The 27,910-nt window shown below is 36.8% G+C and overlaps 1 protein-coding gene across 1 annotated transcript in view; it reads right to left on the bottom strand.

Moving 5' to 3' along the window:
• The window catches only part of LOC120530397, a 58,235-nt gene that overhangs the window by 19,470 nt on the left and 10,855 nt on the right, over positions 1–27,910 (bottom strand). The window contains exons 3-10 of the mRNA XM_039754873.1: positions 27,615–27,840; positions 26,729–26,859; positions 23,132–23,300; positions 20,306–20,442; positions 15,482–15,616; positions 12,699–12,856; positions 8,072–8,198; positions 4,571–4,756 (exon numbers count right to left, since the gene is read on the bottom strand). Of these exons, the coding sequence (XP_039610807.1) occupies positions 4,571–4,756; positions 8,072–8,198; positions 12,699–12,856; positions 15,482–15,616; positions 20,306–20,442; positions 23,132–23,300; positions 26,729–26,859; positions 27,615–27,840 (1,269 nt within the window). The remainder of the gene's footprint in view (positions 1–4,570; positions 4,757–8,071; positions 8,199–12,698; positions 12,857–15,481; positions 15,617–20,305; positions 20,443–23,131; positions 23,301–26,728; positions 26,860–27,614; positions 27,841–27,910) is intronic.

Genomic DNA, 27,910 nt, shown 5'->3' with positions numbered 1-27,910 from the left:
GTCTTAACTGGAAGTGAGACAGCTTCGGCCTTACTTTCCTATTTCCCCTAGAGTTGTTGCCATGTAGCATATTATTACACTGGTAGTTATAATTATAAAGATTAAGAGGATAGATTAAATATAGATCAAGTCTGCTCTCCTTCTTTCCCCCCCTTAAACCCCCACCCTCCCTTTTTGCCTCCCCAAGTGAGGCTAGAACCAACTTCACACAGTCCCAGTCCTCTGACATACCCAGAGACAGAGCATGTCCAAAGCAAAACAAGCCCCCACGCAGCGGTGTTTTAGGATTAAAAGATAGAGATATCTATTACCAATATAGTCTAAAAAAAAAAAAAAAAAAAATTGTGCATTTAAAATATATATAGTCTTCAGCAATCTTAGTGCATTAAGATAATACACCCAGACAATAAACCCAGGGGATAGTGTTGGAAATTTGTCCAAAATAAGCATAATAGGTCTTAATGCAATAATAGCAATAACCATAAACCAAGGGTTTGATGTTGAACAGTCTCGTTTAGGGTAGAGATAAAAAAAAAAAAGTAATTAAGCACAATAAAACATAGACAGATAGCGCCCTAGTAATACTAAGTAATAATGAGAATATATGATAATAAACACCCGTATTTTAAACAAAAAGATCAGACAGTAGATTATTAGTCCTTGCTATATCATTAACGACCATGACTCACTATTATGTATCAGAATAGTCCCGGGATCAGCTTTCTTAATTCCTTTTCTGCTTCTTCCTTGCTAGCGAAGAAATAGAATTGACCTTGCAATTCAACTTTCAGTTTGGCTGGATACAAGAGGCTGTATTTGACGTTGGCTTGCCGTAACTGCTGTTTAATGTTGTAGAAGGCTGCGCATTTATTTAGCTGTTGCTGGAGAGAAGTCAGGGAAGATATGAATGTGGTTATTCTCATATATAATATCTTGCTTGTCTCTGTGGAGTGCCATCACCTTTAGCTTAAATGATAATCTTTCAAAGCGAATAATAAAAGATCTGGATTGAACGGTATTTCATCCGCGTACGCGATAAGCCGCTGCTATCTCAGATTCTGCTTTAAAGTCCTACCCAATTATTTTAGGGAAGAGTTCAGCTGTGAATTTCACTGGGTTTGGACTTTCTCGATTCTCAGGCAGACCTTCAATTCTGAAATACCTTCTGCTTCCATCTTCCAAAGCAGCCAGTCTGTCTCCGAGTTTTTTGCATTCGGAGCTGACATTTTCTGCTTTCTCTTCGGCACCGGCAGCTAAATTTTCGGCTATTTCAATCCTAGTCGTGAATGTCTCCTTGAGATCCCCCAATTGATCAGAAAGCGTTTCAATTTTACCCAGCACCTGTCGCATCTCCAGTTGCATTTCTTGTCGCAGCCTTTCATTTGCCTGTTGCAGCATCAGCCCCTGCGTTTCATTTGCTTGTTGCAACTCCTGTTTCAATTCCTGCTTCAATTCCAGCAACTCCTGTTTCAATACCTGTCTCAGTTTCTCATGTGCCTTTGCTCTTGCTTTCTCATTTGCCTTCTCGCTTTTCTTTATATCTTGTATGAGCTCAGCAAACATCACCTTCAGCTCAGACATTTCAATTGTGCTTTCTTGTGCCGTAGGTGAAGCGGCAGGCTCTACTGTAGCCGGTGTCCCCGCTATTCCCGGCTCGCGTGGAGTAATTGAAGCCGCGGACCGCAAGACCTTCTCCAGTTTCAGGTGTTCTTCTCCGATCGGCGAGCTATTGAGATCTGCACTCACGATCGTACATTCGCTCCCCTTTTCACTCTCAGCCGGCGACGATGTAGCGGACCGTGGTCCCGAGGAGTCTGTACCTTCGCCCATCTGATCCAGGTCTGTCTCTGAAAGGCCATATCTTGAACTAGGGCTTGCTGATCTTAGCTTGGGTGCAGCTTTAGTTTTCGATTCTTTCGGACCCCCTTTCTTGTTAGCCATGTTTATATATGCTTACATATACTGTAGCAGTCTCCTTGGATTGAATAGATACGGGATATCTCAGGAAAATAAGTAAATAATATGAAAAATAACACCACTGCTAGCGGAGCTCCACTTCAGACGTCCATCTCTCGCATCGGACGAGACCAAATTCTTATCTAATTTTTGTTTGTTTTTTCTTTTCTTGTAAATATTTCATTGATAGTTTCAGCTACATTCTTTTATGAAAATCTGCTGCAGAAATAAACATCCACTGCATGGCCTTAATGGCAAATGGGACACAGAGTAGGGTTCATTTCATTCCTACAGGTGCCAAGGGAAGGCAGCAAGGGACACAAGTCAGGCTTGGGCACCCCAATGGTGACTGAATAATGTAGCTGGGGTTTAAGACCATAAGACAGTTGACTGCGCCTGCCAGCAGATGTTTCCTCACACTTAATAGGGTGAGCTAAGGAGACGTCATGTTTAAAAAGCACCAAGGCAAGCATTGGTTTTAAAGAAAAATAATCCTGTGTGTTTTAACCTCATTTTTATTGGTTACTTATTGATTATGCATTGTACAATTTACCTCCACAAACACTGTTTTAATGAATTATTTATTGACTACTACACTTTTTACACTTTTGGGTTTTTGAACCCTTCTTTAGAAAAATAAAAGCACAAAGCACTTTGTACAGTCTTTTGCTGTGTTATGCGTCCTCAATGCACTGGGCTCAGCTCAGTTATGATTATCTATGGTTTTGTGTCTAAAGATGTTACGGAGCTAACCTGGAATTTATCTAAATTTGTCTTCTTTTTAGATTTTATTTTATTAAAATCAAAAAACATTCCATACATGTCAAGTTTAGCAAAACTGGTTTGAAACAAATCGACCCCCACCCATGAGAAAGAAAGCTAGGTCTGCAGAGTAATAGTAAAACGTTTGTCTTTGATTGCAACTATTTCTTTGACATCTTGTAATTCACTTTGAACTACATCTTTTGTATGAAAATGTGCTATTGAAATAAATGTTGCTGTCTTGAACCATTTAAAGGATTGCAATATTTCTCTCACTGGCTACACTGGTTACCTGTGTCATTCAGGATTGACTTTAAAATTCTGCCTATGGTTTTTAAAGCCTTAAATAATCTCGCCCCATCTTATATATCGGAATGTCTGACACCTTATATTCCAAATCGTAACTTCAGATCCTCAAATGAGTGTCTCCTTAGAATTCCAAGAACAAAACTTAAAAGTGGTGAGGCGGCCTTCTGCTGTTATGCACCTAAAATCTGGAATAGCGTGCCAATGGGAATTCGCCGGGCTGATACGGTGGAGCACTTTAAAAAACTGCTGAAAACACATTATTTTAACATGGCTTTCTCATAATTTCACTGTAATCAAAATCCTCTGCATATAATACTATGCATATCCAATTCATTATAATAACTATTCATGGTTGCTCTAAAATCTGTACTAACCCCTACTCTCTCTTCTGTTTCCTTTTCCGGTATCCTTTAGGTGGTGGCGCAACCTACTCAAAGCACCGTGATGTTCCAACAGTGATGGATAGATTACTCTGACTCTGTGAGAACCCTAACTACAAAGAGGACTGTTTCATTTATATTAGGTAGAATGCCCAGAGGGGACTGGGTGGTCCCGTGGCCTGGAACACCTGCAGATTTTATTTTTTTCTCCAGCCGTCTGGAGTTTTTTGTTTTTTCTGTCCACCCTGGCCATCGGACCTTACTCCATTTCTATGTTAACTAATGTCCTATTTAATTTCTTATTTTGTCTTTTATTTTTCTTTTCTTCATTATGTAAAGGACTTTGAGCTACTTTTTGTATGAAAATGTGCTATATAAATAAATGTTGTTGTTGTCTTCACACATGGTATTTTTGAAGGGAAGACTCATAGATTTCTCAGCACTGGTTCTGGGCTTTGGGATGGTGGGAAGCGAGTTTTTAGATTAACATTTTGTCCAATTTCCCAGTCAGACATCAATTCCTGATTTCAGTTGACTTAAATGTTTAATTAGCAACTTGTACCTGCTCTTGGTTTGTGGAGTCATAGATGCACATGTTTAAGAAAATTAGAAAAATGTGTTTGACTTCTCGAACTGTGAATATCCAAGGGTGACTGCACTCTCTTTATTTTTCATGTTGTCCTCATTAATGCTGCTATATTTTTTAAGTACAAATAAAAACGGCAAACAGGTAAAAGAAGTTATGGAAACAGTTTCATCCATCCATCAATTTTTTGCACTTGTATTTTCCTCTACAAGCTATTTTTAGTATTAGACACAAAGCAGGAGATGGCCTTGGGATACCACTCCATCACAGAACGCATGCATACTCACGTGAGATCAATTTCGATTTATCAATTAGTCTAACAAGCACATCTTCAGAATGTCAGACCCATGCAAGGGCAATTCCAACATGCAAGCTACAGCCACTCACCAGAAACTGGATACGGGTCTATGGAACTTTGAGGCAAAAGGGCTAGCCACTGTTTCACCATGCTGCCCAGAGGTAAAATGTATTTGTAAAAAAATTAATTTGGCCATTGTTAATGAAACAAAACTAAAAGAATAACATTTCATAAATTATTAATTCTAGCAATTTTATAGTTTTTGTTAAAATATCTTACTTTCTCCTTTACATTGTAGTTTCCCAATACTATAAAATGCCATCTCTACAGGAACATCCCTTGTATCACCAAATCTCACTTCTCTCACTGGCAGAACAGACTTGTCAGTCAGGTAGCCTTCGTCAGACCGCCAGACCTCATCATTGGCGTCACAGTTGCAGGTAGATAAACCTAGGTCACAGTCACCTAGAAGGAACAGCCCCCACCAAAAAATTGGTCAGATACAGAGACACATACAAAAAAATGCTGTATTTGTTTATTTTACAAATTATTAAATACACTCATCCATTGCTTTTCTACTCTGTTTTATTAAATTCTTAGTTACACAAATCCACATTAAAAACCAGAAGCAAGGCAGACACAACCAGTCAACAGAAACTGGGTAATAAACTAAGTGGCTAAGATCAAATCTTTTGAACATAGCACTAACTCATTATCTCATGTGTGAACATATGCAGTGCCTATAAAAAGTATTTATCCCCTTTTCTGTAAGTATTTGTTATACAACATTAAGCCACGTGGATTTAATTTGGCCTTTTTTGACAAAAGTAAAAACAGATCTTGGCAAAGTGGTCCAAATAATTTACAAATATAAGGCATAAAATAAATGATCTTATAAGTATTTACACCCTCAAGCCCATATATAGAGGATGCACATTTGGCATCCATGACAGCCTTGAGTCTGTGTGCACAGATGTCTATCATGTTTGCACATCTCAACAATACCGTTTATCTCAGTTACAGAAATCATAGTAAGGGACTGGCTATGGTAAGAAATGGAAGATTGTGAAACTAGCAACCAATAACAAGAAGACAAATCAAGGCTCAAAGTCAGGAGCAGAAAAGAGATTTTTACTAATAGCGAAATCTAGTGCTTGGCCTACATGGAAACAAACTAGCCACTTTAGAGAATTTTAGAGGCATAACGTGACATGATACCACCAATAATCTCCTTTTTAAAATTTATGGGTGCACGTACCTTGATTAAAACATGCTGAATTACAATAAGGAAAATCGTTCAACCAATTGCTTCTTTACGTGCAAACGTGATTAGCCAATTTCCTGATCAAACACTCTGGGGCTGCACAGCATACACTGGCACCCACTGAGCCCGAGACGTACTGTTTTTATTTAAAAACTCATGCACTTCCTTGGAAGCCTAATGTGCTTTACTACAGTCTGTAATGAAAAAAAAAAAACTATAAATTAACACAGAAATCAAGCAAAAACAAAGTTTATGATTACAGCAACACCAGCTGTGATTTAGCTGTGGCATATTAAAAAGGGTGAATGCTTGTGCAATCAATTGTTTTTTGTTTTATATATTTGTAACTCATTTAGAGTTCTCTGTAGAGTTCTGTTTTCACTTTGGCATTAAAAGGTATTTTGTGTTGACTAGTGTCAAAAAAAAACCAAATACAATTCACTGTAATTCAATATTGTATAAAAATAAAATATGAAAACTTCTAATATGTGAATTCTTTTTATAGGCACTACATGTAGCCTCCATGCATGAAGCCTAGCATTCAAGCAGCAATGTCTGTATCCACATAAAAAAAATTCTCATCTTTAAGACTGAGTGTACATTGGTTAAAAATATTAATTTCTCCTCAGTTTACTTATCATAGTAAAAGATTTGCATATATTTATAATAAGCATCAATTCTGACCAACCAACCTTCCACTTTCTGAATTTACCCTTTTCAGCTACAAGGTCACTCTTTCATCACCATCAGAACAAATTCAAACACACCTCCACATTAACAGTTGACCTGTTTAGAATTAGCAATGACGCTGACACTAGAACCTCATCCAAACCAACGTCCTGCCTTACACACCATGTTGCCGAGATGAGCTCTAGCTCCATATCAGGAAAAGCAGTTTTAAAAATGTTAGTTAGTAACAACCTAATGCCCACATCTCTTGAGATGTAGGAAGAAACCAGGGGCCTGAAAATGCTTACATAGGCAGTGATCGAAACATGAGAAAACCTATGTGGGCTAGGGCCAAAAGTGAAAACATCACACAGACAGTGTCCAATCCAGTATTTGAGACCAGGACCTTGAAGCACTGTGCCAATATAATTGATTGAAATTATAAAACACATGTCAGCTGTACAATTTGTTTTATTATATACAGTAATAAAGACTATTAGACCCCTGGACTTTTTTCGCATTTTGCTATGTTGCAGCCTTGTGCTAAAATCATTTAAGTTAATTTTTTCCCTCATTAAGAGACACTCAATACCCCACAATGACAAAGAGAAAACAGGATTTTAGAAATGTACATCAATTATTTTAAGATTAAAAACTAAATATCACATCGACATAAGTATTCAGCCCCTTTACTCAGCATTTAGTTGATGCCTCTTTGGCAGCTATTACAGCCTTCTTGAATATGACGGGACAAGCTTTGCAATACTTTTAAGCTTTGTCAGTTTGGGAGGAGGTCGAGCCTGAGGCCCAGAGTGCTCTTGAGCAGGTTTTCATTCAAGATATCTCTGTACTTTGCTCTACTTAGCTTTCTCTCAACCGTGACTAGTTTCCAAATCCTTGTCACTGAACACAACCCCACAGCATGATGCTGCCACCACCATGGTTCACCCTCAGGAAATGTATTTGCACAGGTGATGAACAGTGGAGTGTTATAGTAATGGTTGTCCTTCTAGAGGTTTCTCCCATCCTCAGACAGGTTTTCTTTGGTCCACTGGGTCCTCACTTTGTCCTGACTGGTTTGTTCCAAACTTCTTTCATTTAAGAATTATCAACTGTGCCCTAGGGAGCCCTCCATGCTGCAGGAATACTTTTGTAACCTTATTCAGATCTGGGCCTCAACTCAATTCTGTTCCTAAGCTCTGCAAGCAATTCCTTCAACTTAATGACCTGGTTTGTGCTCTGATACATGTTGTCAGCTGTGGGACATTCTATAGACAGGTGTATGCCTTTCCTAATCTTGTTAAATCAAATGAATTGACCACAGGTGGACTCCAAATGAGGTGTAGAAACACCTCAATGATGATCAATAGTGAGATTTCAAGTTTCATAGAAAAAAGCATGCATACTTATGTCAATGGGATATTTTTTTTATTTTTAATACATTTGTAAAAAAAATCTAAAATCTTATTTTCACATTGTCATTCTGGGAGTACCGAATGTTGCTTGGAGACTACACATTCTCCTGGTGTTGCTATAGGTTTCTAGTGGGGTCTGATTTCTTTGAACAGTTCAAGGACATGCTGTTAATCAAATCCAGATTATCCTGCATTTTCTATGTCCTGGTGTACTGTCTGGGTTGGGTTCCTGGGTTTTGCTAAATGCTGACAATATAGTGAAAATCTGGACAAAGTGAATCAAAGAAAGGACAATAATAGTCCCTAATATGTCTTGTATGCCCTCAAACTTTTCAACGGCCTATAAATTGTGCAGTAGTGCTTCTCTTCCCCTCCCCGTGACATATCTTCTGCATTTTACAGTCCCAGAAACCCATAGAAAGTAATATTTACCTCTTTCTCCACAGCCACACTTCCCACTGTTTGTGGAAGAGCCACCCCAGGATTGCACCTTCTGTCCATCTCTGGATATCCACCAGCCCCAGTTTTCGCGAAGGAAGCGGATGTGACGACACTCCAGCTAATGTATAAAGAATAAAGTAAAAAAAGACACTGAAGATACAGAAAAAAATTAATAGAAAATATTATGAATATAAGAGGCAAAAGACCACTGACAAATGGTGATTATATCCAATCAGTTTATAGAGATAAAAGTACTAAATATTTAACTGTCCATTCAGTTTATGCTGTGCCTTCCCTTTGACATATTTGTAGGAAACCCTTGTTGCCAGAACAGTTGAAACCCCGACTCAAGAACTGTCTGGGTGTAGTCTATGTGATTTTTCAACACCTGCACAGCTTTCCTGCATGTACTACAGTTTCTTCTCACATTAGAATATTAGAAATAATTTGACAAGAACAGACCATTTAGCCCAACAAAGCTCACCAATCCTATCTACTTAATTCCTCCAAAATAACATCAAGTCAAGTATGAAGGTCCCTAAAGTCCTAATGTCTACCACACTACTTGGTAGCTTGTTCCTTACTTCTTTATTTCTCTGTGTGAAGAAAAACATACTTATGATTTGGAAAATTTACCCTTAGCAATTTTCTGTGTCCCCGTGTTCTTGTTGAACTTGTTTAAAATAGCGTTTTCCCACTATACTAATTTGTTTTATAATTTTACACTTCAATCGTGTTACCCATTAATCTTCTTTTGCTTAAACTTTATCTCATAACTTAACCTGCAGTCCTGAAATCAGCCTAGTCACTCTTCTCCAGGGCTGTGGAGTTGGAGTCAGAGTCGAGGAGTCGGAGTTGGAGACAATTTTGGGTACCTGGAGTCAGGGTCGGAGTCGGCAAAAATGTTCTGACTCCGACTTCTAATAAATTTAAATCGTAATGAAAAAAAAATACAGCAAGTTCAAATATCCCATTTCACAAACAATAGTCATACTTAAGTATTTCTCTGATGTAAGAATAAAGTCCAATGCATTGTTATGTTACTACTAGTGGGAAGTTCAGATGAGTTATTATACAACCTGACATTCACATATTGCAATCTGGATTATGGTACATTATAAAAAGTGTTTTCATTTTATTTCAGATATAATGTGTTTAACAAGTTCATTTGAGTGTAAACAAGTGTAATGATGTAGGTGTGTGCTATGGCCCGATGTGTGTTCAGGGGATCTGTCTGCCCTCTCCTCAAATGCTACCACCCAGGGCTGAACTTTTGCATAACTTTGTACACCACCTGTTCTAGAAGATTTTGAAATTAAAAAGGAACAGATTCTATGTATTGTGACAGATAATGCTTCTAATATGTTAAGCATAATTGAGAAAATGAATGAAGTAAGTGACAAACTGATATTAGAGGAATACAGTTCTACAGTATTGGAGAAAGTGAAACCGAAGGGAATAGTGAAATTTTGGATAATATTGCTGAAGAAGCATCTAAGCTTACTACCATTCAACATATGCATTGTGCTGTTCATACTCTGCAACTTTCAACAAGAGACGGATTGAAAGATCGTCATGAAGCTACTCTAATTGGCAAATTGAGGCAAGTAACTGTTGCAGCCAGGGCCCCTAAAACGGATGCCATTTTGAAAAGACATGCAGGAAAGGGAGCCATTTTGGATCAAACAACACGCTGGGGAAGCACTTATTTGATGGTAAAGCGTTTGCTTGAACTAAAAGACTTTCTTGAAGAACTGGACAATGAAAATGTTGTATTAAATGAAAGCCAGTGGGCACAAGTAAAAGAACTGGAAAGTCTACTTTCTTACCCCTTTACTGTCACCAACAAGTTGCAATATAAAGGTTTAACACCCGGTAAACTTTTCTTGGAATCCTTGTTGATCCAGAAATTTTTAGTGATGTAGCTAGAACTGTAACAGCAATGCCTCCCACCTAAGTCAGTGTTGAAAGACTATTTTCAGCTCTAAAAATAATCAAGTCAGATTTAAGAGCTTCTATGAAAGAGGATCTGGCAGAAGCAGTTCTGTTTCTTAGAACACTGCATTGAGTTAATTTTGGATTGCATTTAACAGCTATTCTACTCTACAACTGTATTCCAAGTTTAATATATAAACTGTTTAAGGTTTTTCAGCTTTTATTTTTTGTTCATGTTGTTAAGCTTTGTTTTTGTTTTAAAACTACTGAATAATGTGGTTTATATTTTTGAACTGGTCCTGATTTTAATGTATGCTACTACTTTATAGCAACTTGATAAAAACAATAAATAAAAACGTATTGTTTTCATTTTTTTGTCTTTTGTTTAACTGGCCAATACGGTAGAGAGTCAGCTTCCTAGCCAGTAGTTCTGTGGTTAAATGACGTGTATGTTGCCTTCCTTAAATCAATATGGAAAATACATTTGCATATTAAATACAGAGCAGTCGGAATCACTTTTTCCAGTGCTGCTATGTCCTTTTTGTATCCTGGAGGTCAAAATTGCACATAGTACTCCAGATGAGGCCTCACCAGTGAATTATAAAGCTTGAGTATAACCTCTTTGGAGTTGTGCTCTACACATCATGCTATATAACCTACAATTATGTTAGCCTTCCTAATGGCTTCTGAACACTGTCTGGCAATTGATAGTGTTGAGTCTACTACAACTCCTAAGTCCTTCTCATAAGGTGTACTTTCAGTTATCTGACATTGTGTATTCAAAATCGAATAATTTTACTTCCTACATGTACTATTTTACATTTACTTATATTAAATTTCATCTGCCACAAATCTGCCCATGCCTGTATGCTATCTAAGTCAATCTATAATAATTCAATGGATTATACAGTAGATTATCTGACAATCCACCTAGATTTGTATCATCTGCACACTTAACCAGCTTGTTGTTTACAGTACATTCCTATCCAGATCATTTATATATATTAAAATAGCAGTGGCCCCAGCACTGGCCCTTAGGGACAACACTCTGATAATTCTGATAAGGTTCCTTGCACCATAACCTTTACCCATCTACATACAACACTCTTAACTTCCACTTCTTTTGTCTGTTGCCTGACCTCTCATGTGGGATTTTATCAAATACTATCTGAATCCCAAGGTAAATAATATCATATGCATCTCTCTGATCCTATTCTTTTGTTGTTTCATCATAGAATTCCAACATGTTAGTAAAACACAACCACCCTCATCTGAACCCATACTGACTGTTCAATAAAACGTCTGTGCTTGTCCAGTGTTGTTCAATCTTATCCTTAATAATTCCTTTCATTAATTCCTGAAATGCACAATAAGCTTATTGGACAATAGTTACTGGGACCTGCCTGCTCAACCTTTTAATATAAAGGGATAATACTTGCCATTTGTCAGTCCCTAGGAATTTCCCCAGTAAGCTGTGAATTTCTAAAAATATGTGTCAATGGTTTATATACTGTAGGTATGTATTCACTCATCTCCTTAAGCACTCAAGGATAAATATTATCTAGTCCTGGCAATTTGTTTGACTTCATCCTATTTAATTTAAGCAGTACTTCTCCTTCTACAAGTTCCAAATCACACAGTACATCCTTGGTCGTCCCTGCAGCTGCTGGGAGGTTATCCACTTCCTCACATTTGAAAACTTCCAAAAAAATGCAAGTTTAGTGTATTTGCTATTTCACTCTCTGTATATTACAATTCAGCTTTACTGTTCCTGATACACTTCACCTCCTCCTTAACTATTATTTTATTACTAAAATACTAAAAGAACCTCTACGGATCATCTTTCACCTAATCTGCAGTACTCCTTTCTAACTGCTTTTTAGGTTCCCTAAAATCCTTTCTTAATGTATCCCAGAGAAGGTTGTATTAGGTTGACTAATAGTATAAAATGGCATTGTGAGTGTATGTGGTCTATAATGAACTGGGAACATTTTCAGAATTGATTCCTGCTTGCACATACTGCTGTTAGGATAGCTTTGAGCTCTGTATACCTTCAGTCCTGGATTTCAAATAATCTAGATGGAGTGATAGAAGAATGGATAAATAAAAGGACATTTCATTTAAAGCACTCATTTCACTATGGAAAAGGCAAATGATGTTCAATTATGTCATACACAAACATAAACTAAACTATAGAAGAGAGTAAAATGTAGGAACAAGGTATTGCACTAATAATTGTGTGAGATGTCCCATCATTCTCGGCTACAGACCGATTAAAAAGGTTAAATCTAGATTGCAACCTGCAGCATCATTTCACATGTCACAATCACAAGTGCAATGTTGTTTGCATGCTGGCACTCAGAAAGAAACCTGTATTAGACAACAGCTATGGAATTAACAGAGTTTAGTTTTTATCTAGGATTCACATTCAACTGTGCATTTGTGTGCATGCACTGGCACCCCGTGTAAAGTTGTTTCCTGCCTTGTGCCCAATGCTGCCCTCATGACTCTGAATTGGAGTAAACAGGGTGAAATTAGTATGGATATATAATTGCATTTTCATGGTGTTTAACTGTTTACAAAGATAGATCATTTTACTTTCAGTTGTCTGCCGAGTATTCTGAGCCAATGCATAGGTACACTCTAAAAATGAATAGTTACTTCTGATGATGTTTTTACTCACTTTAACAAATTGCTCACAAGTCTCAGAGGTTTCTGTCAAGACCCGAAGCTGGTGTAGCGATGCTTGCTTGTACACAATCTGTCTTGAGTAGCAGCCTGCATCTTCACACGGAGAAATGCGTAGTCGATCTTCTGAATTGTGCCCAACTACAGTTATACCTTTGGTAAAAGGCAAGGTTACAAATGGTATGATTGCAAATGAGAAAAGTAATTAACAGCATTAACAGCCATGAAGTTAATTCTAGTACAAATACACTCATCTGCATTAGAAATGGTAAGTGATAAAGTGTGTGTCTGTGCCAACTCGGAGAAATATTGGCATGTGTGAACAGGAGACCTTTTTTTTTTGAGAGATGGGCTAGCTCTTGGACATTGAACACAAGCTTGTAACAACATCATACTATAAATTTTAAAATTCTTTCAAAAAGATGTATAATCAAACACAACATTAGACTTTTCAAAATAGAAAATTACTCACAATTCCCATCCCAAATATGTAAACAGGGACTAGGGCACTTTGCACCTCATTGTTCTCCTACTTTGTTTCACTCTTCTGCATGTTAGTTAATGCAGATGGCTTTCCTATTCTTGGCAGCTGGTCCTGAGGCACCCAGATATTGGTGGTTTCTTACTAATAAACTGAATCACTCTTTTCATGTTTCAGTCTAGTTCTTTTAGGACTAACTGGACTCACACCAGTGAAGCAAGACTGCAGTATACAAGTCAAATAAGGGTAGTAATGGCAGATGTGTGAGCTTCCTGAGTAAGATAGTTGAAATTCTACAAAATGCCAAACAATATAATATGTTAGACTGAATACTATAAAGCTTGCATTTATACTGTGTTGTAAAAGAAGTTGAAGGTGCCCTTAACAAGAGGGCAAGCTTATTCACTGCTGAATGCCCAACTTGACTTACAGTACACAATAAAAACCTAAAATCTGAATTGATTATACAATTATAAAATGTTAACAGAGTTCAATGAGTATATCATTAGTGCAGCACTGGATGCTTCTAATAAGAAATAATTACTAACAAAGTAATTGACGGATTAAACTAAAATCAATAACAAACTGTCATCAGGCAACACAGTGGCATGGTGGGCAGCAATGCTCCTTCACTATTCCAAAGACCTTGGTTTGATTGCCAACATGTTCCTGGGTCTGTGGAGTTTACACGTTCCTCTACATTCATGAGGGTCTTTTTAGGTACTCCATTTTCTATCTACATCCAAAGGCCATGCATTTTAAGTTGACTAGAGTCTACAAACTCATCTTTTACGAATGAGGGCATATTTGAGTGTGCCCTAAGTTTGAATTGAGCCCCATCCAGAGTTTGTATCTACTTTGTGCACAATACTGCAGGCATGGCCTCTAGCTACCTATGACCCTGTATTTGAATAAGCTAGGTCAGAAAATTGACGGAAAAAGCGTGTATCTAAAACGTTTGTGAAGTAAAAAAGAAATAGATAAGTAAAAAACAGTTTTACTTACATAGTTTCATAAAGTTACTTAGTATTAAAAAAATAATTATAATGTTGCATTTTTACTATTATGAACTTGAAAAACCTAATTTGAAGGAAAACGTGTGGATATACATAAGCATTTGTTTTTTGTGTTTTTATTGAACATTATTTTACATTTTCTTTTTGAATACTTGTCAATGTTCCATGATCTTGTATTTAAATTAGCAGTTTTTGAAAATGAATAAATAAATTAATCTTTATAGATGTCTACAATACTGTAATTTTAAAAATAGAAAGTGTAAGAGAGAATGATTTTAACTTAATAAATGAAAAAGAAGAAGTCGGCAGAGTGGTGCAGTAGTTACAGGTACTGTTACATAGTTACAACAGCCAGCCATCCATCATCCAACCCGCTATATCCTAACACAGGGTCATGGGGGTCTGCTGGAGCCAATCACATCCCAGCAAAGCAGGAACAAACCCCATGCAGAGTGTCAGCCCACCGCAGGGCACACACACACCAATACACCTAACTTGCATGTCTTTGGACTGTGGGAGGAAACCGGAGCACCTGGAAGAAACCATCACAGACACGGGGAGAACATGCAAACTCCACGCAGGGAGGACCCGGGAAGTGAACCCAGGCCTCCTTACTGGGAGGCAGCAGAGCTACCACTGCGCCACCTTGCCACCCTATAGTTACAACAAATAGGTTCAATTTAATTTTGTTTATATTACAAATCTCTTCCACTCTGAGTGTACTGTTTTTAAATTCTCCAGTTTCCCACCACATCTCAAAAAACCATAATGTATGTCAGGTAAACTGGTTTTCTAAATTGACCTGCTATCAGTGTGTGCATGAGTGCATCCTTCATTGAGTACTAAGCAGACTTAGCTCCTACCTTGTAACTCATACTACTGTTACAGACTTTGGCTTCCTGTTACTTGTTATTAAAATTATTATTTTTATTACAAAGATAAAAGAAATCTAACAAAAACACTAAACATGTATAATAGAGTACAACATGTTAAACTAAAATTTAAGAAAATCTTTCTTAATTGGGAAAAAAATGACATGCGTTAGAATTGAAAACACTAGGACAGTGAAATAATGAAATCACGTGTACTTCCTGACATTTTTGTGCCTTGAGATAAATGATAGACTTTCTAATTCTTTTAATTCTGCAAACAGTATGCTTCATTGCAGGAACCTTTTAAGTTTAATTCTTTTTAGTGTTTGTGTACACTTGTTCTGAGAGGGTCTTTTTCTCTAACTTTGTGTTGTGGGAATCAACAGCTGTTTTTACAATGTGAACTGACCTACTTCAGGATAAGAATCCATGTCGCAATGTACAGAGAATGGGTCCACTCCAAACTCTTCACCATCTGGATCAATAAGATATACTCCAGACTCAACTACTCCAGCATTTTTAAGGGAAGAGCAGGATTTAAGTACTAAAAAGAAAAAGAAAGAAAAATATAAAAAAATTTAAAGCTGTCAATAAATTATTACATGACAAATAACAAAATATCAAGAAAAGAAATGTGTTACTTACTTGAAATTATGAAACGAATAATAACTTATGACACTATATGGGAAAGTACAAATACAACTATTTACTACAATAATACTTTTTGATATATTGTTTGTCGAGGAATAACATTTCATAAACAATACATTTACATGAGCCAGACATGGATGTTGAATTCTAGTCTTAAAGATCTGTGTTTTTTTAACGCATCCAATTTTTTTAACCCATTATCTTCCTAAAAGATAATAGAAAAATCAAAGCCCACTCTGGCAGCATCTGACCATAGCAGACACCAAACCTGGTAAGGATGTTAGGCCCACAAATAGCACATTCACGTACATAGCCATAGACACATGTTGGGCTGCATTATCTAAAACTAGCCAACCCGCATCGTACCATACGGCGCATAAACAGGCCGGTTTTTTAATGATTTTTAAGCACAGGGAGAAAATTAGCATTTGAAAAACCGGTAATGTAATAAATCAGCAAGAAAAGCAACATTTTAACAATGCATGGAACGAACCAACACACAATCATCCGTGACTGAAAACTGGAGGACCGCCATCGCTCATTTGCCCACCTCCAACTTGTCACTTGAGTCGTTGTCATCTTTGCACAGTCCAGATGCACCTGTGACTCACGTAGACTTTCCGTGTTCCTGCAGGAGCATCTACATGTTTGTCGCGGATGCAAATTGCTTTATGTTGCGTGTAAAACAGTTTGCTATGGTGCACGCGGTCGTGCGTTGTAACCGAAAACTCGGTTTTTAAAGACTGCTTACTTCTTGGAGTTGGTTGGCGTAGCTCCTTCCTGTGTGTGCCATAGGTGTCTTACTTGTCGGCGGCTTAGTGAATCCACGCCGGGTTTTCCATGGGTGTCTTGCCTAAGTGAATTATATATATAGATGTATGTTGTCAAAGTGATCAGTGTTCTTGTCTCAAACGTCAAGGGAATCAATGCCTGTGAGTTTTATCCTGGTATTTCAGTTTCTTACAGACACATAAATCAGGCTGATGTGTTGATGCTACACTAGTTTAGCATGGATTAAATGTAGATGTCTTTGTAAGTGTCTGCCCCACTGCAGAATGACAGGACATTTCCTAATTTGAAACCAATAAGCCTGCCTCTGTGTAACCACATAATTAAAAAACAGGGTTAAAAAATGAAGGCTAATACAATAGAATTTAAGAACAAAATTGGCATTGCTTTCTTTTTCCTTGAAGGGCAGATCATAGTTGCGGTATCTATAACATTGATTTGAGGCCAACCATTAAGAGGATGGTACAGACGTTTTTCACCCCTATGTTTGCTAGCACCAACCCTATCTTCATTTAATGGATGAACAATCTGGAAGAAATCCCTCCAGTACTGCAGTCAGATGTCAGGCAATCCATTGCACCTCTAAAGAAGAACATTATAGTATCACAACCAGATAGGATTGTCACCAATATCCCGAAGGATGGTAACACCATCATTAACTCCTCGCTGACCTGTGTCTTTACAAGATGTATCAACATAGTAGAGATACTGGAGCAATAAGGAATTTTGACAACGATCTTTATCCATAATAAGGGTGAGAAAAACAAACTCTGGAACTACTGTCTGATCTGTCTCCTCCAGGTAATCTATACGGTCAACACCAAAGTCATAATCAAGTGGATTAAAAAGTATCTGGAGGAAGAGTAGTCAAATGAACACAGAGGCTTTTGGGGGGAACTAGCACTACATGAATTATATCAAAACAGTAGCAAGCCTCATCAATGCCTCCCTTGGGGCCCTCCTATTGCTATAGAAACCCGATGCACAACAGCAAAAACAAAAGCTGGTTATATACAACTTTTATATGTGAACACAAGAGTTAATAAATCTACTAATCTCTCTTACAATTCCATATATTACTTGGGAAGATAAAATGAAGATGAAGACCACTGTCACCTTTGATTACTGAATTTAAAGTTAATATTGTCGAAAAGGTACATTATCAGATTAATTAGAGTAACCAAAACTCAATACTCTATCACAAAAGTACCTTGGAAAAACTAGAGCCAAGCAACAAAACACATAAAAATCTTGGCTTCATAGGCAAAAATTAGTGCCAAAAGACTAAACAAAAAGAATTTGCTTCTCTGTAAAGACTACCCACACACTCTAGCTACATGAAAGCATTTCTTATACTTGTTCTCACCTGTAAACACATCCAAAAATTTTTTGTGTTCTGCTTCTTCTTTACAATGCTGGCTATTATTCCTCTGGGCCCAGACAGCTGTTGTTCCATTTTATTAAAGAACAGTCACTTCAGCAGTCACAAGGCCTGTGGCAACCAGTTAACAAGGCTACCTGTTCACCTTAATGACCAGCAGAGCCCATGTAATCCTAAATAGAGAATACCCAAACTGATTCCTTCACAAATCTACTTTCAGGTTGCCAAAGGGTAAGTCTTTTTGAACGCATGCTCCTTAATAACTCAAAGTATAGCTTCCCAGTTACCATTTTCACTCCCTTTCACAAATGGTCCCATTGCTGTAATTGTTCTGAGCATTACCCTTCACAAACACCCAGCACTCTCTTTTGTGATTGTCTACAGCAGGTTATACAATGGCTAAATGTGTGTGTGGCGCAATTATGTATAAATCAAGGATTACAACAAGCTTATTTACTTTTAAAGCAGTAAAACGGTTATTATGAAAATATTTCTTATGCAGTTTTAATTTTAAAACTCGGTATGTTTCTTAGGAGATGTAGTAGTTAGCACTGCTCCTGCATAGGTTACAAGATTGGGTTTGAATTCACTCCCAGTCAAGTCCTTAAACACAATTACACATTCTCTTTGAATATGACTTTGAGTGTTCCACTTTTCTTCTCACATTTCAAAAGCATGCATGTCCTTTTAATAGGAGACTCTAACTTAACCCTATAAGAGTAAATTGTTAATATTTGACTGAATATGAGCTTCAAAGGGCTGGTACCTTATCGAGGCATCTACCATGTTTCCCCGAAAATAAGACCTACTCCGAAAATAAGCCCTAGCATGATTTTCAGGCTGCTCTGTAATATACGCCCTACCCCAAATATAAACCCTAGTCAAGATCATCAGCTGAAAAGTAAGGCGCCTAAGGCCAGGTTTATACTTCACACGATGCAACGCGTGTGCCCGAAACATCCATTAAATTCCAAAGACACCCTGCCATAATATCTCTAAAAAGGATGTTTAATGATTACATCCATCAATTCGGGGATGTGCCTATTCCAGCAAGCATCGGCACAAGACAGAAACAAAATCCCTGGACGGGGCATCAGCTCATTGCAAAGTGAACACAAGCACACACATACACTAATGGCATTGTAGCTTCACCAAATCCCCAAACCTTCATGTCTTTGAATGGAAAACTGAGCTCACTGTGGAAACCAACCAGGGAAACATGCAAACTCCAGGCAGGGATCACAGGGGACGTGACTCCTTGCGAGACAGCATCGCTACCACTCTGCCACAATGCCACCCCATACTGTATGTGTTAACTATTAAAAGTATTCATTATTTAAACAAAGTTAACGATTTAGGCCTATCTGTAAAATGTAACATACATCCATCCATCCATTTTCTAACCTGCTGAATCCGAATACAGGGTCACGGGGGTCTGCTGGAGCCAATCCCAGCCAACACAGGTATTTTAATGCATTTCATCATGAAAGTGATATCAAGTATAAATCTAAGAATTCTAAATGTGCAGAGAGCTGGAATATTATACATTTAATGTGTTCTGTGTGGCGATGCTGCTTGACGCTGCTGTCAGGTCAGGAGGGAGCCCCTGAAGCGTGTAGCGATTTAACAACTGGATCGGTTTTAAGATGGCATTTATGACGGTCTGCCTTAATGATAAAGTAAACTATGAGGTTAAAGTGGACATTTCGAGTTTAAAGCTGAAATTTCCACTTTAATCACAAAATAGACATTTTCATTATGTTTTTTTTTTCTGTGGCTCAAATACGCCGCTATACATTCTGATTATATTGTGAAGGTGCAAAAAAAAAAAGACAGCACAGAAGATGGTATGTGAGACTTTTAATATATATATTGTGTCATTACTTTGGGGAATATGCCACACTTGAATATCAAAGCAACACGAATACATTTGTATGTCGCCATTTTGCTTCACCATGTCAAACCATTCATGAAACATTGAAGCAAGCACATCGATCCTGGAGGAACCTAAAGGCGGCTGGAGTAGCAAGAAATTCAGGCTGGAATTCAGGGTTTGAATGTGGAGAGTTATGACAATATTCCAGAAGAAGATGCCATGACTGTATTTGGATAAATGCATATTGTTGTACATGAATAAATATAAGATATCCCCTGAAAATAAGCCTTAGTTCATCTTTTGGAGCAAAAATTAATATAAGACCCAGTCTCGGGGAAACACGGTAGTAGTGCCGGAATATGGTTTGGCTACCAATACTAGACAATAAAAGAAGACAAAATAGCAAGAATAGACAGTGTTCATTTGTTAGTGTCCTCTAGAACCACAAAAAAGCTGCATTTAGATATCTGTGTTTGAAGAATGTGCAAATTCTATTTTTCTTAAGCTAAAATATATTAATAGTTTTAGCTACATACCTTGGCAGTGGACAGCTGCTCTCTCTTTTGTGCTACATTTGGATCCTCTTCTATTCTCACAATCACCCAGTGATTTCTCATGTCCTTTACACTTCACGTATGAAATAATCACAGGAGACTCATTATTCGTTTTAATTCTGCAAAACAGCAGGTTTAATTTTAAGTGCCTGTCCTTGGTTGTCTTATTTGAAATTAAATAATACTGAGTAATGAAATCCTCCTAAAGTGTCTGCTTTATTTAAGTTCAACAGGATTAGCTTGATACTAGCAGCTGTGAATCATTCCCCTGGCCTTGTCACTCACTGTCTGCATGTTCTCCTCAAGTATGGATTTGCCCCTGGATACTGTAGGTTGCTCCCAAATCTCAAAGTATCTAAACTTCTTCAATATGAGCCAATATGGGTATGTGTTTGAGAATGCCCTGCAATGAAATGGCATCCTGTCTAGGGTTTAAGTCTACCTTGTATTCATTGTTCCAGGGATCAATGCTAATGCAGGCTTCCCACAAACCTTTAATCAATTACAAGGACTCAGAAAAATAATTTATGGATATTAATTCTGCATATTGTAACACTAACAAGTGTATAACTCTTATAGGTCAATGAGGTCAACAGATAACCTATAGTCAATCTGCTAGAGCCACACAAGGTAATATAACATGTTTGTCTGTTCTGCAGCTGAGCTATGAGCAAAAGTACAAGGTTTGATGCCAAGTATTGGATGAACCAAAATAGCTGGTAAGCCAGACATATGTTACGAAATCCCCATGTTTTTGGGAATATTTGAATAATTTCTACGGGAATTTCTTTTTCTAACTTGAATAGATATCCCTCAATCTAGATTGGCATTTGGCTTAGAATATAATTTTGCCTTTACCCATGAACTAAATGATTACAGTATTTTTACGAACGATTACATTACAAATTATCTTTACCCAGTCTATCATACATTGCATCTATCTACATATGGAACCTATCCAAACTGCTGATCATATAGTGTTACCAATAGTGCTTGAAACATGGAGAACAGCTAGTCCTGAAACGGAACATCTATTTTTAAAGGGGATTCTACAATTCCTGCAAGAGCAATGTTTGACATCTACATACAATATAAACAGACAAGCCCCAATTTTTAAATAATTCTGAGTAAATATTTTTTTTTAACAACTGATATTTTGAATTTCGGTAGTAAGTAGGCCACAGTTGACCAAGCCGTCTAAAGATGTTTTGCCTTTCCCTGTACTGAAGTCTTTCTCATCTTGACCCTCTTCATTCTAATAACAATGTAGTATGAAGCAGGATTCCCTGCTTTACTGCGAGATTATAATTCTTGTTTTCCAAACCAATATTTTCATTCCTCCACCAAACACTTCTGATGGACAAGATACAAACAGTACATGATTTTGCAGAGCTATGGGTTTGTTAAAATGTCATGGATGCTTTCTGGTAGGGAGAACAATCTCTACTGAAAATGTATTAGAAATAAGGAAACCAAACCCAAAATAAATCCATGACCAAGATCAATAAGATCTGTAATTATACATATAAAACTGCTTCCTGATCCTCACATCACTTTTCTGATTACCTGGGAGACACAACTAACAACATCAAGGATAGAAATCCTGATGCTCTAAAGCGTTAATTTTATTCGGAATACCTCCGCAATAAATGGAGACCTGAGTGAATCTCCAGGCCACCTTCCTTTTTTATGGCGTTATTTCAGTGCCACTATTCTGAGCACACGTAAAAAAATATTGAGCGCACGTAAAAAAAGAAACAGTCCGAAATGTAGCTAAATCCAGCTAAACTCAATTAAACCCCAATTTGCGGATAATATCTTTAATTATTTTATTTTAAAATATATTATTTGTTAAGACTATCGTTGGTGTAGTATAATGTAGTTGCATTATACAACCATGCCAACTGACTGTTTCCGGAATGCAGCAGCTAGCGAGCTGATTGGAGACCGTAAGAGCCAATCAGAATTTTTGAAACCAAGTCTGTGATTGGTTGGTTTTGTGGCACACTTATAACGGTGTACAGAGAGTTGGCTCGCAGCAGAGAATGTTGTGGCGCAAGCAACACATTGCGAGCAAGCGCAAATGAAAAAACTGAGCGAGAGGGGGTGCTATTGTGTGTGTGTATATGGATAAGCGCAAACACTGAAATACATTTTTTGCACGCAGCAATGAATTTTGTTCACTCAAATTCAGCTTTTGTACGCTCAAAATAAATTTCTCTTCAAAATGCAACACTTGCAATCTTTTTTTACGTGCGCTCAATATTTTTTTACGTGTGCTCAGAATAGTGGCACTGAAATAACGCCATACTTTTTGCCTTTATTTGTAATGTAAGTTCTCCAAAAGAACTGTAAAACACGGTGGTAGTGTCTCCAGGTTTCACACCAAACAAGTTTCAGTTTTCCCTTTATCTACTAGCATCCATTTTTTGGTATTCAATTTATATTTTTAGTTTGGCCTATTTAGTAAATGTTTCACTTTTTGGCAACCAGTGGCGGAGTTTGGTATTCTGAGCCAAATAAAAATTTGAAAGGAGCTATATAAAAAAATCAAGTATTGCTAGGTACCAAAAATACATTCTACCTTCTGCAAACATCATGCTAAGGTATTTTTCTAAGATGATCCCACACACTTTTTGTAAATGCTATATCTAAAACCTAACATAAAGATCCTTCACACTATTTTGTTATCAGTTCACCTTCAGTGTTAAGATACACACATTAGTGATAACATTTCTGGATAAGTTACAGAATTGCCTGTGTCAGATAGCTGCCCATATTAACATGGAGCCTGTCTGCTTCTGAAACCTGGTAGCCAAAGCCGGTCCAGTGAATCCCAGCTGGTGACATGCAACTGTTGCAGCCTTGTCATCCCATCCTTTTGAGCAGATTCCACCACGCTGGCCATTGTATTCAAGCTCAATCACTCCCTCCAGGAGGTTTCCACCTTTACGCAGGCTGATGTAGCTTGTGGAAACTGAAACAGGATTCACAAAAAGTTCAGCCTCAGTGACAACTTTCTGAGTTTCCAAATATGCAAAAATGAATCAAAATTTAAAGTTGCATAAAAGTGTGCTTCTCACAAGTATGTATGGCAATACTAAAAGACAAGCACAGATAGAAATTTAAAACATTAAAAAATATCTTGAAAATGAAAGGCAATTTATACATATCAAAGTCAGAGCATCAGGTTTGTAAAAATACTAAATTACCTACATAATGTCTCCAGTGGTGGATGACATAAATATTTTCTGGTAAGTATCAGAAAGAAATGTGAAATACATAATTATTCAAATGTTATCTTTTACTTGTGAATTCAATGCATACACAATAAAAGCACATCTGGAAGCTAGACAACACTAAAAAGGATAACAAGATAAAGTCATGAAAAGCCAGGATATTTCTAACATTTATTTTAATGCTACTAATCTGTGTAAACCTTAAATACACCTCATGTACCCATGTAAATCGCCATTTTGCTCTGCTTGGCATAATGGTTGGCTATGTTTTTACTGTGCACAGAGTGGTGAAACGTATGATTTATAGTATAAATTAAGACAAAATAAATTAGACAAAACAGATCAATACTGTATTTTATACCCATTTTAGTGCAGGCTATGAAATAATCTTGCATATAAAGCATTTATTAATCTTTTAAAATTAAGGTGCATATTAATTTGCTACATGAAATTGTACTCTATAGTGAAGCATTTTTTATAAATTAAAAAAAAAATACCATGCTTGTTCTTGTGTTTTAAAATGGAGCTCAAAGGGGACCAGTCCAACATGAAAACAAAAGTCTGAAAACTTGTGGAATACATCCATTTTAAAGTGGTAGATATTTAAATTTAAGAAATTATGCCTTACAAATTGTCTGAGGCATGTTTATGACAACAACCATAAACTGAACGTAATACATTTTATCACAGATTCTTGGTACTATATTTATTCTTGAAGTAAAGATATGTGTCATGTTTGCTTTTCTGCTCACAGAAGCCATTATGGTTGGAGCTTTGACATTATGCACAAGCAGACCACCAACTGGAAGTTGTCATATGTCTTTCTATAGCTTCAGGCTGCATATTTATCTTCTTTTGTCTTTCCAGTTCTGTTTCATCAACGGTCATGTTCTGCCATGGCAGGTAACAAATGATGCAATGCACAACAATGTGCCATGTGTCTGATAAAGCAATGCAGCTGTGAAATTATTTGATATGAGTATGAATCTCTTGTCAAGCCATCATGACTGCACGTAAAACTGTAATACTGCACAACCTGAGCCACTTTAGGAAACATTTGCCCTATCTGCTCTATTTGTATATTGCACTTATGCTTTCATATTGTACATTTTCACTGTTTTTTTTATCATATTACTATTCTTATTTTTATTGTTTTACAGGAAACAAGGAGTTGGATATTGAATCTCATTGTACCATACAATGACAACAGAAGAATTCAATTCATTTCAATAGAACAGCAGTGCGTATTTACAGATGATTATGATTGGCTTCTTGATTTAGATTTCTAAGAGCTATCTTGGAGCTGTGTGCTATTAGAATACTAGGATGTATACTTGATATCATTATTATGATGAAAAGCATTAAATTATGTATATTGCATTTTACAGATAAATTGTTAACTTCATTTAAATAATGTATACTATTAATAATTAAACATGTTGGCGGCACAGTGGTCCAGCAGTAGTAATGAGCTGGCACCCCTTCCAGGGATTGTTTCTGCCTTGCGCTCTATGCTTGCTGGGACTGTAGTGACACTGGATGGATGGATGGATGGAATATTTAAACATGTATAACAAAGATTTTTCAATGTTCCTTAAAAGTTTTGAAGAATCAGCATTCTAAGCTTACAGCTGGCTTTACATTTATTACAGACGCTTATTGTGTGGCGATTGGTTAAATGGAGAAAGAAACCAGAAGGACAGGAATTGTGAGTTGGTACATTTGACAGAGACAGTACTGCTGCACTAAATTATTCTATTCAGGGTCACATGTGTCCCAGAAGGAACCAGAAACAATCCCTGGATGGGGCATCAGCTCATTGCTACCGCCGCACCACAATGCCCCCACATGTTTAATACATGCTTTAATGTATTTCATCATGAAAATGATATAAATTATACATCTTAGTATTCCAAAACATTCAGAGAGCTGTAATATCATGAATGTAATTTATTCTGTGTGAAGATAACTGCATGCACACTCCTGTTGGCACATTTAAGAAGCACATAGCAATTAATGACTAAGTGGGAGAACACATAGAATATGAAGCATTTAATGTGCTACTTTAGTTGTAAATGAAACATCGATTTTAATGACAAAATAAATTATGCCATTAAAGTGGAAATTTCAAGATTAAAGTCAAAATCTTGACATAGACCTTTATTTTCTTCACTGTGGCCCTAATACGCTTCCGGATGACACTCATCGACACTCACCTTTACACACTGACTTTGACATCTGACCACTTCTTTTTATTTTAGGCACGGTGCAACTTTCTGAACTTGAACCTTTGAGTGCCACTCTATCAATTTTCTTTTGTTGCTCATACCAATGCCTATGCCACCAAATAGTACATTTTTCCCCACCTCCACTTCACTGAGTAGGGCCACCATTTTGCATTTGGTGAAAGTCTTATTTTTTACACATGGTTTTACCATTGTATTTTAACAAACCAATGAATGGAAGGGGCTAGTTATATTGATCTGCATATTCAAATATGCAAAATTCTAGGAGGGGTCAGGGTGGGGTTGTACCCGCTTGCATGTGCATCAAAGTTCATGTTGATTGGGGTTTATAAAGGGGAAGTGTGTGGAACTTTGCTTATGCACAGTTTTATGCATTTGAATTTTTTGTGCATACACACATTTCTGTTTTTGTCTGTACCTGTGTTTTAATGTGAATTCTACACATGGCGTTATTTGAGGCCCAAGATGAAGATCAACACTTGATAACAAGATTTGCAAGTTTTAAGACTTTTGTTTTCTTATTTTCTTGGGGATTTGTGTACTTTGAAGCCCATTTTACACCATAAAAAGAGTTAGAATTTTTTTTTTAACTTATAAAAAATGCTTCACTTCAGAACACAACTTCAGGTGGAAAATGAATATATGGTATACTATGATTGCAAACTACTAACATTTACTTCAAAATGCCATATACAAGTCACTTGGTTATTGATTAGATTAAATATTGGAATTTTTTTTAGAAAATCAAGCTTGAGAATAATCTTGAGAATAATAATGTGTTTTATAGCAGTATTTTACAAATATCTTCAAAAATTAAAAGTAACAAATTGGTATGTATACTCTTCAGTGTACCAATAGCATATAAAAAAACATTGAAAATAATAAAGTATAAACAGAAAAGTTATTAAAATTATACTTACTACTGTGTATTTTTGTTGTGGTAAACCTGGCTGAAAACCCATCAAGCTCTACAGAAGAATCTGATTTCATTACAACTGCTAGATAATTGGACCTTGTCCTGATTTGTGAGGGCACTTCTGAACCGCAAAACCTGTTTGGTTTTATGACGCAAAAGTAATGAACAAAAAAGTAAGAATAAGAATGTCAGGGTTGCATAGTGGTTAGAGCTACTGCCTAACATTTCCACGATTTAATACAATGACTGATCACTGTCTCTGCAGGTTATCCACATTCCCCTGAATCTGTTTGCCACTCTTTCTTTACAACTCCTTATTCTGACACTTATTCATCTCAGATTAATCATTGAACAATTCAAATCATTAATGATTTAATGTAAGTAATTAATCTAATTTATGTTAGAGATGATGGCTATGATTAAAAACATCTGTAAGAAGAACCACAAAAAAGAGTGTTTACAAAAGAACTTGCAGTCATATCACTGAACTATCTGCTAAAAAACATATTAGTGCAGGGTGGGAGACAACAAGCCTGTTGTTGTTGGAAAACATTGCTTAAGTTTGCCTGCTTATTCAAACCATTCAAGAACTGCACACAGTACTACTAACATGTATCATGATGTCATTAATTCAGCTAAAAACCCTGACCACAGTTAAACAGTTAAGAAATGATTATCATTATGTTTGAATCACAGCAGTTTTGATTTTTAGTAATAACAGTAATAATAAATTGCTAAAAAGGAACTAAGACATAATGATGTTTTGCACTTAAACTAAGATAGAAATACTTATAGAAATTCTTATAGAAAAACTAGGGATGTTTAACAGTTCCAAGACTTTCAACAATAGTACTTAATTATAGATACAATCCAACATTCTAATTTATCACCTGCCCAGCTCTTGACCTGCAGGAGTTTCTCCATCGTAGATAGTGACATAGTCATACTCGCAGCTTTTGTGGTCCTCTAGTACAAAAGAATGGAAAGTTAGAGTGATGAATGAACCAAGTGGAGCTTCAATCGTCCAAGTGCATTCCATATCACTCAGGTAAGACTGTGGAAATCCGGGGCTCTGAAACTCCCCCTCTGTACCTCTCAAAACACTCCCACATGCATCTGTAAGAAAAGCCAAAGGTTTCTTGATTAAACAAGCAAGCATTATATTATTATTATTATTTTATAGCAA

The sequence above is a fragment of the Polypterus senegalus genome, chromosome 5 (assembly GCF_016835505.1).
Source record: "Polypterus senegalus isolate Bchr_013 chromosome 5, ASM1683550v1, whole genome shotgun sequence".
In the NCBI taxonomy this organism is placed as follows: Eukaryota; Metazoa; Chordata; class Cladistia; order Polypteriformes; family Polypteridae; genus Polypterus; species Polypterus senegalus.
Note: the sequence above shows the minus strand (reverse complement) of the source record. Positions and strands in the feature narration are given on the sequence as shown.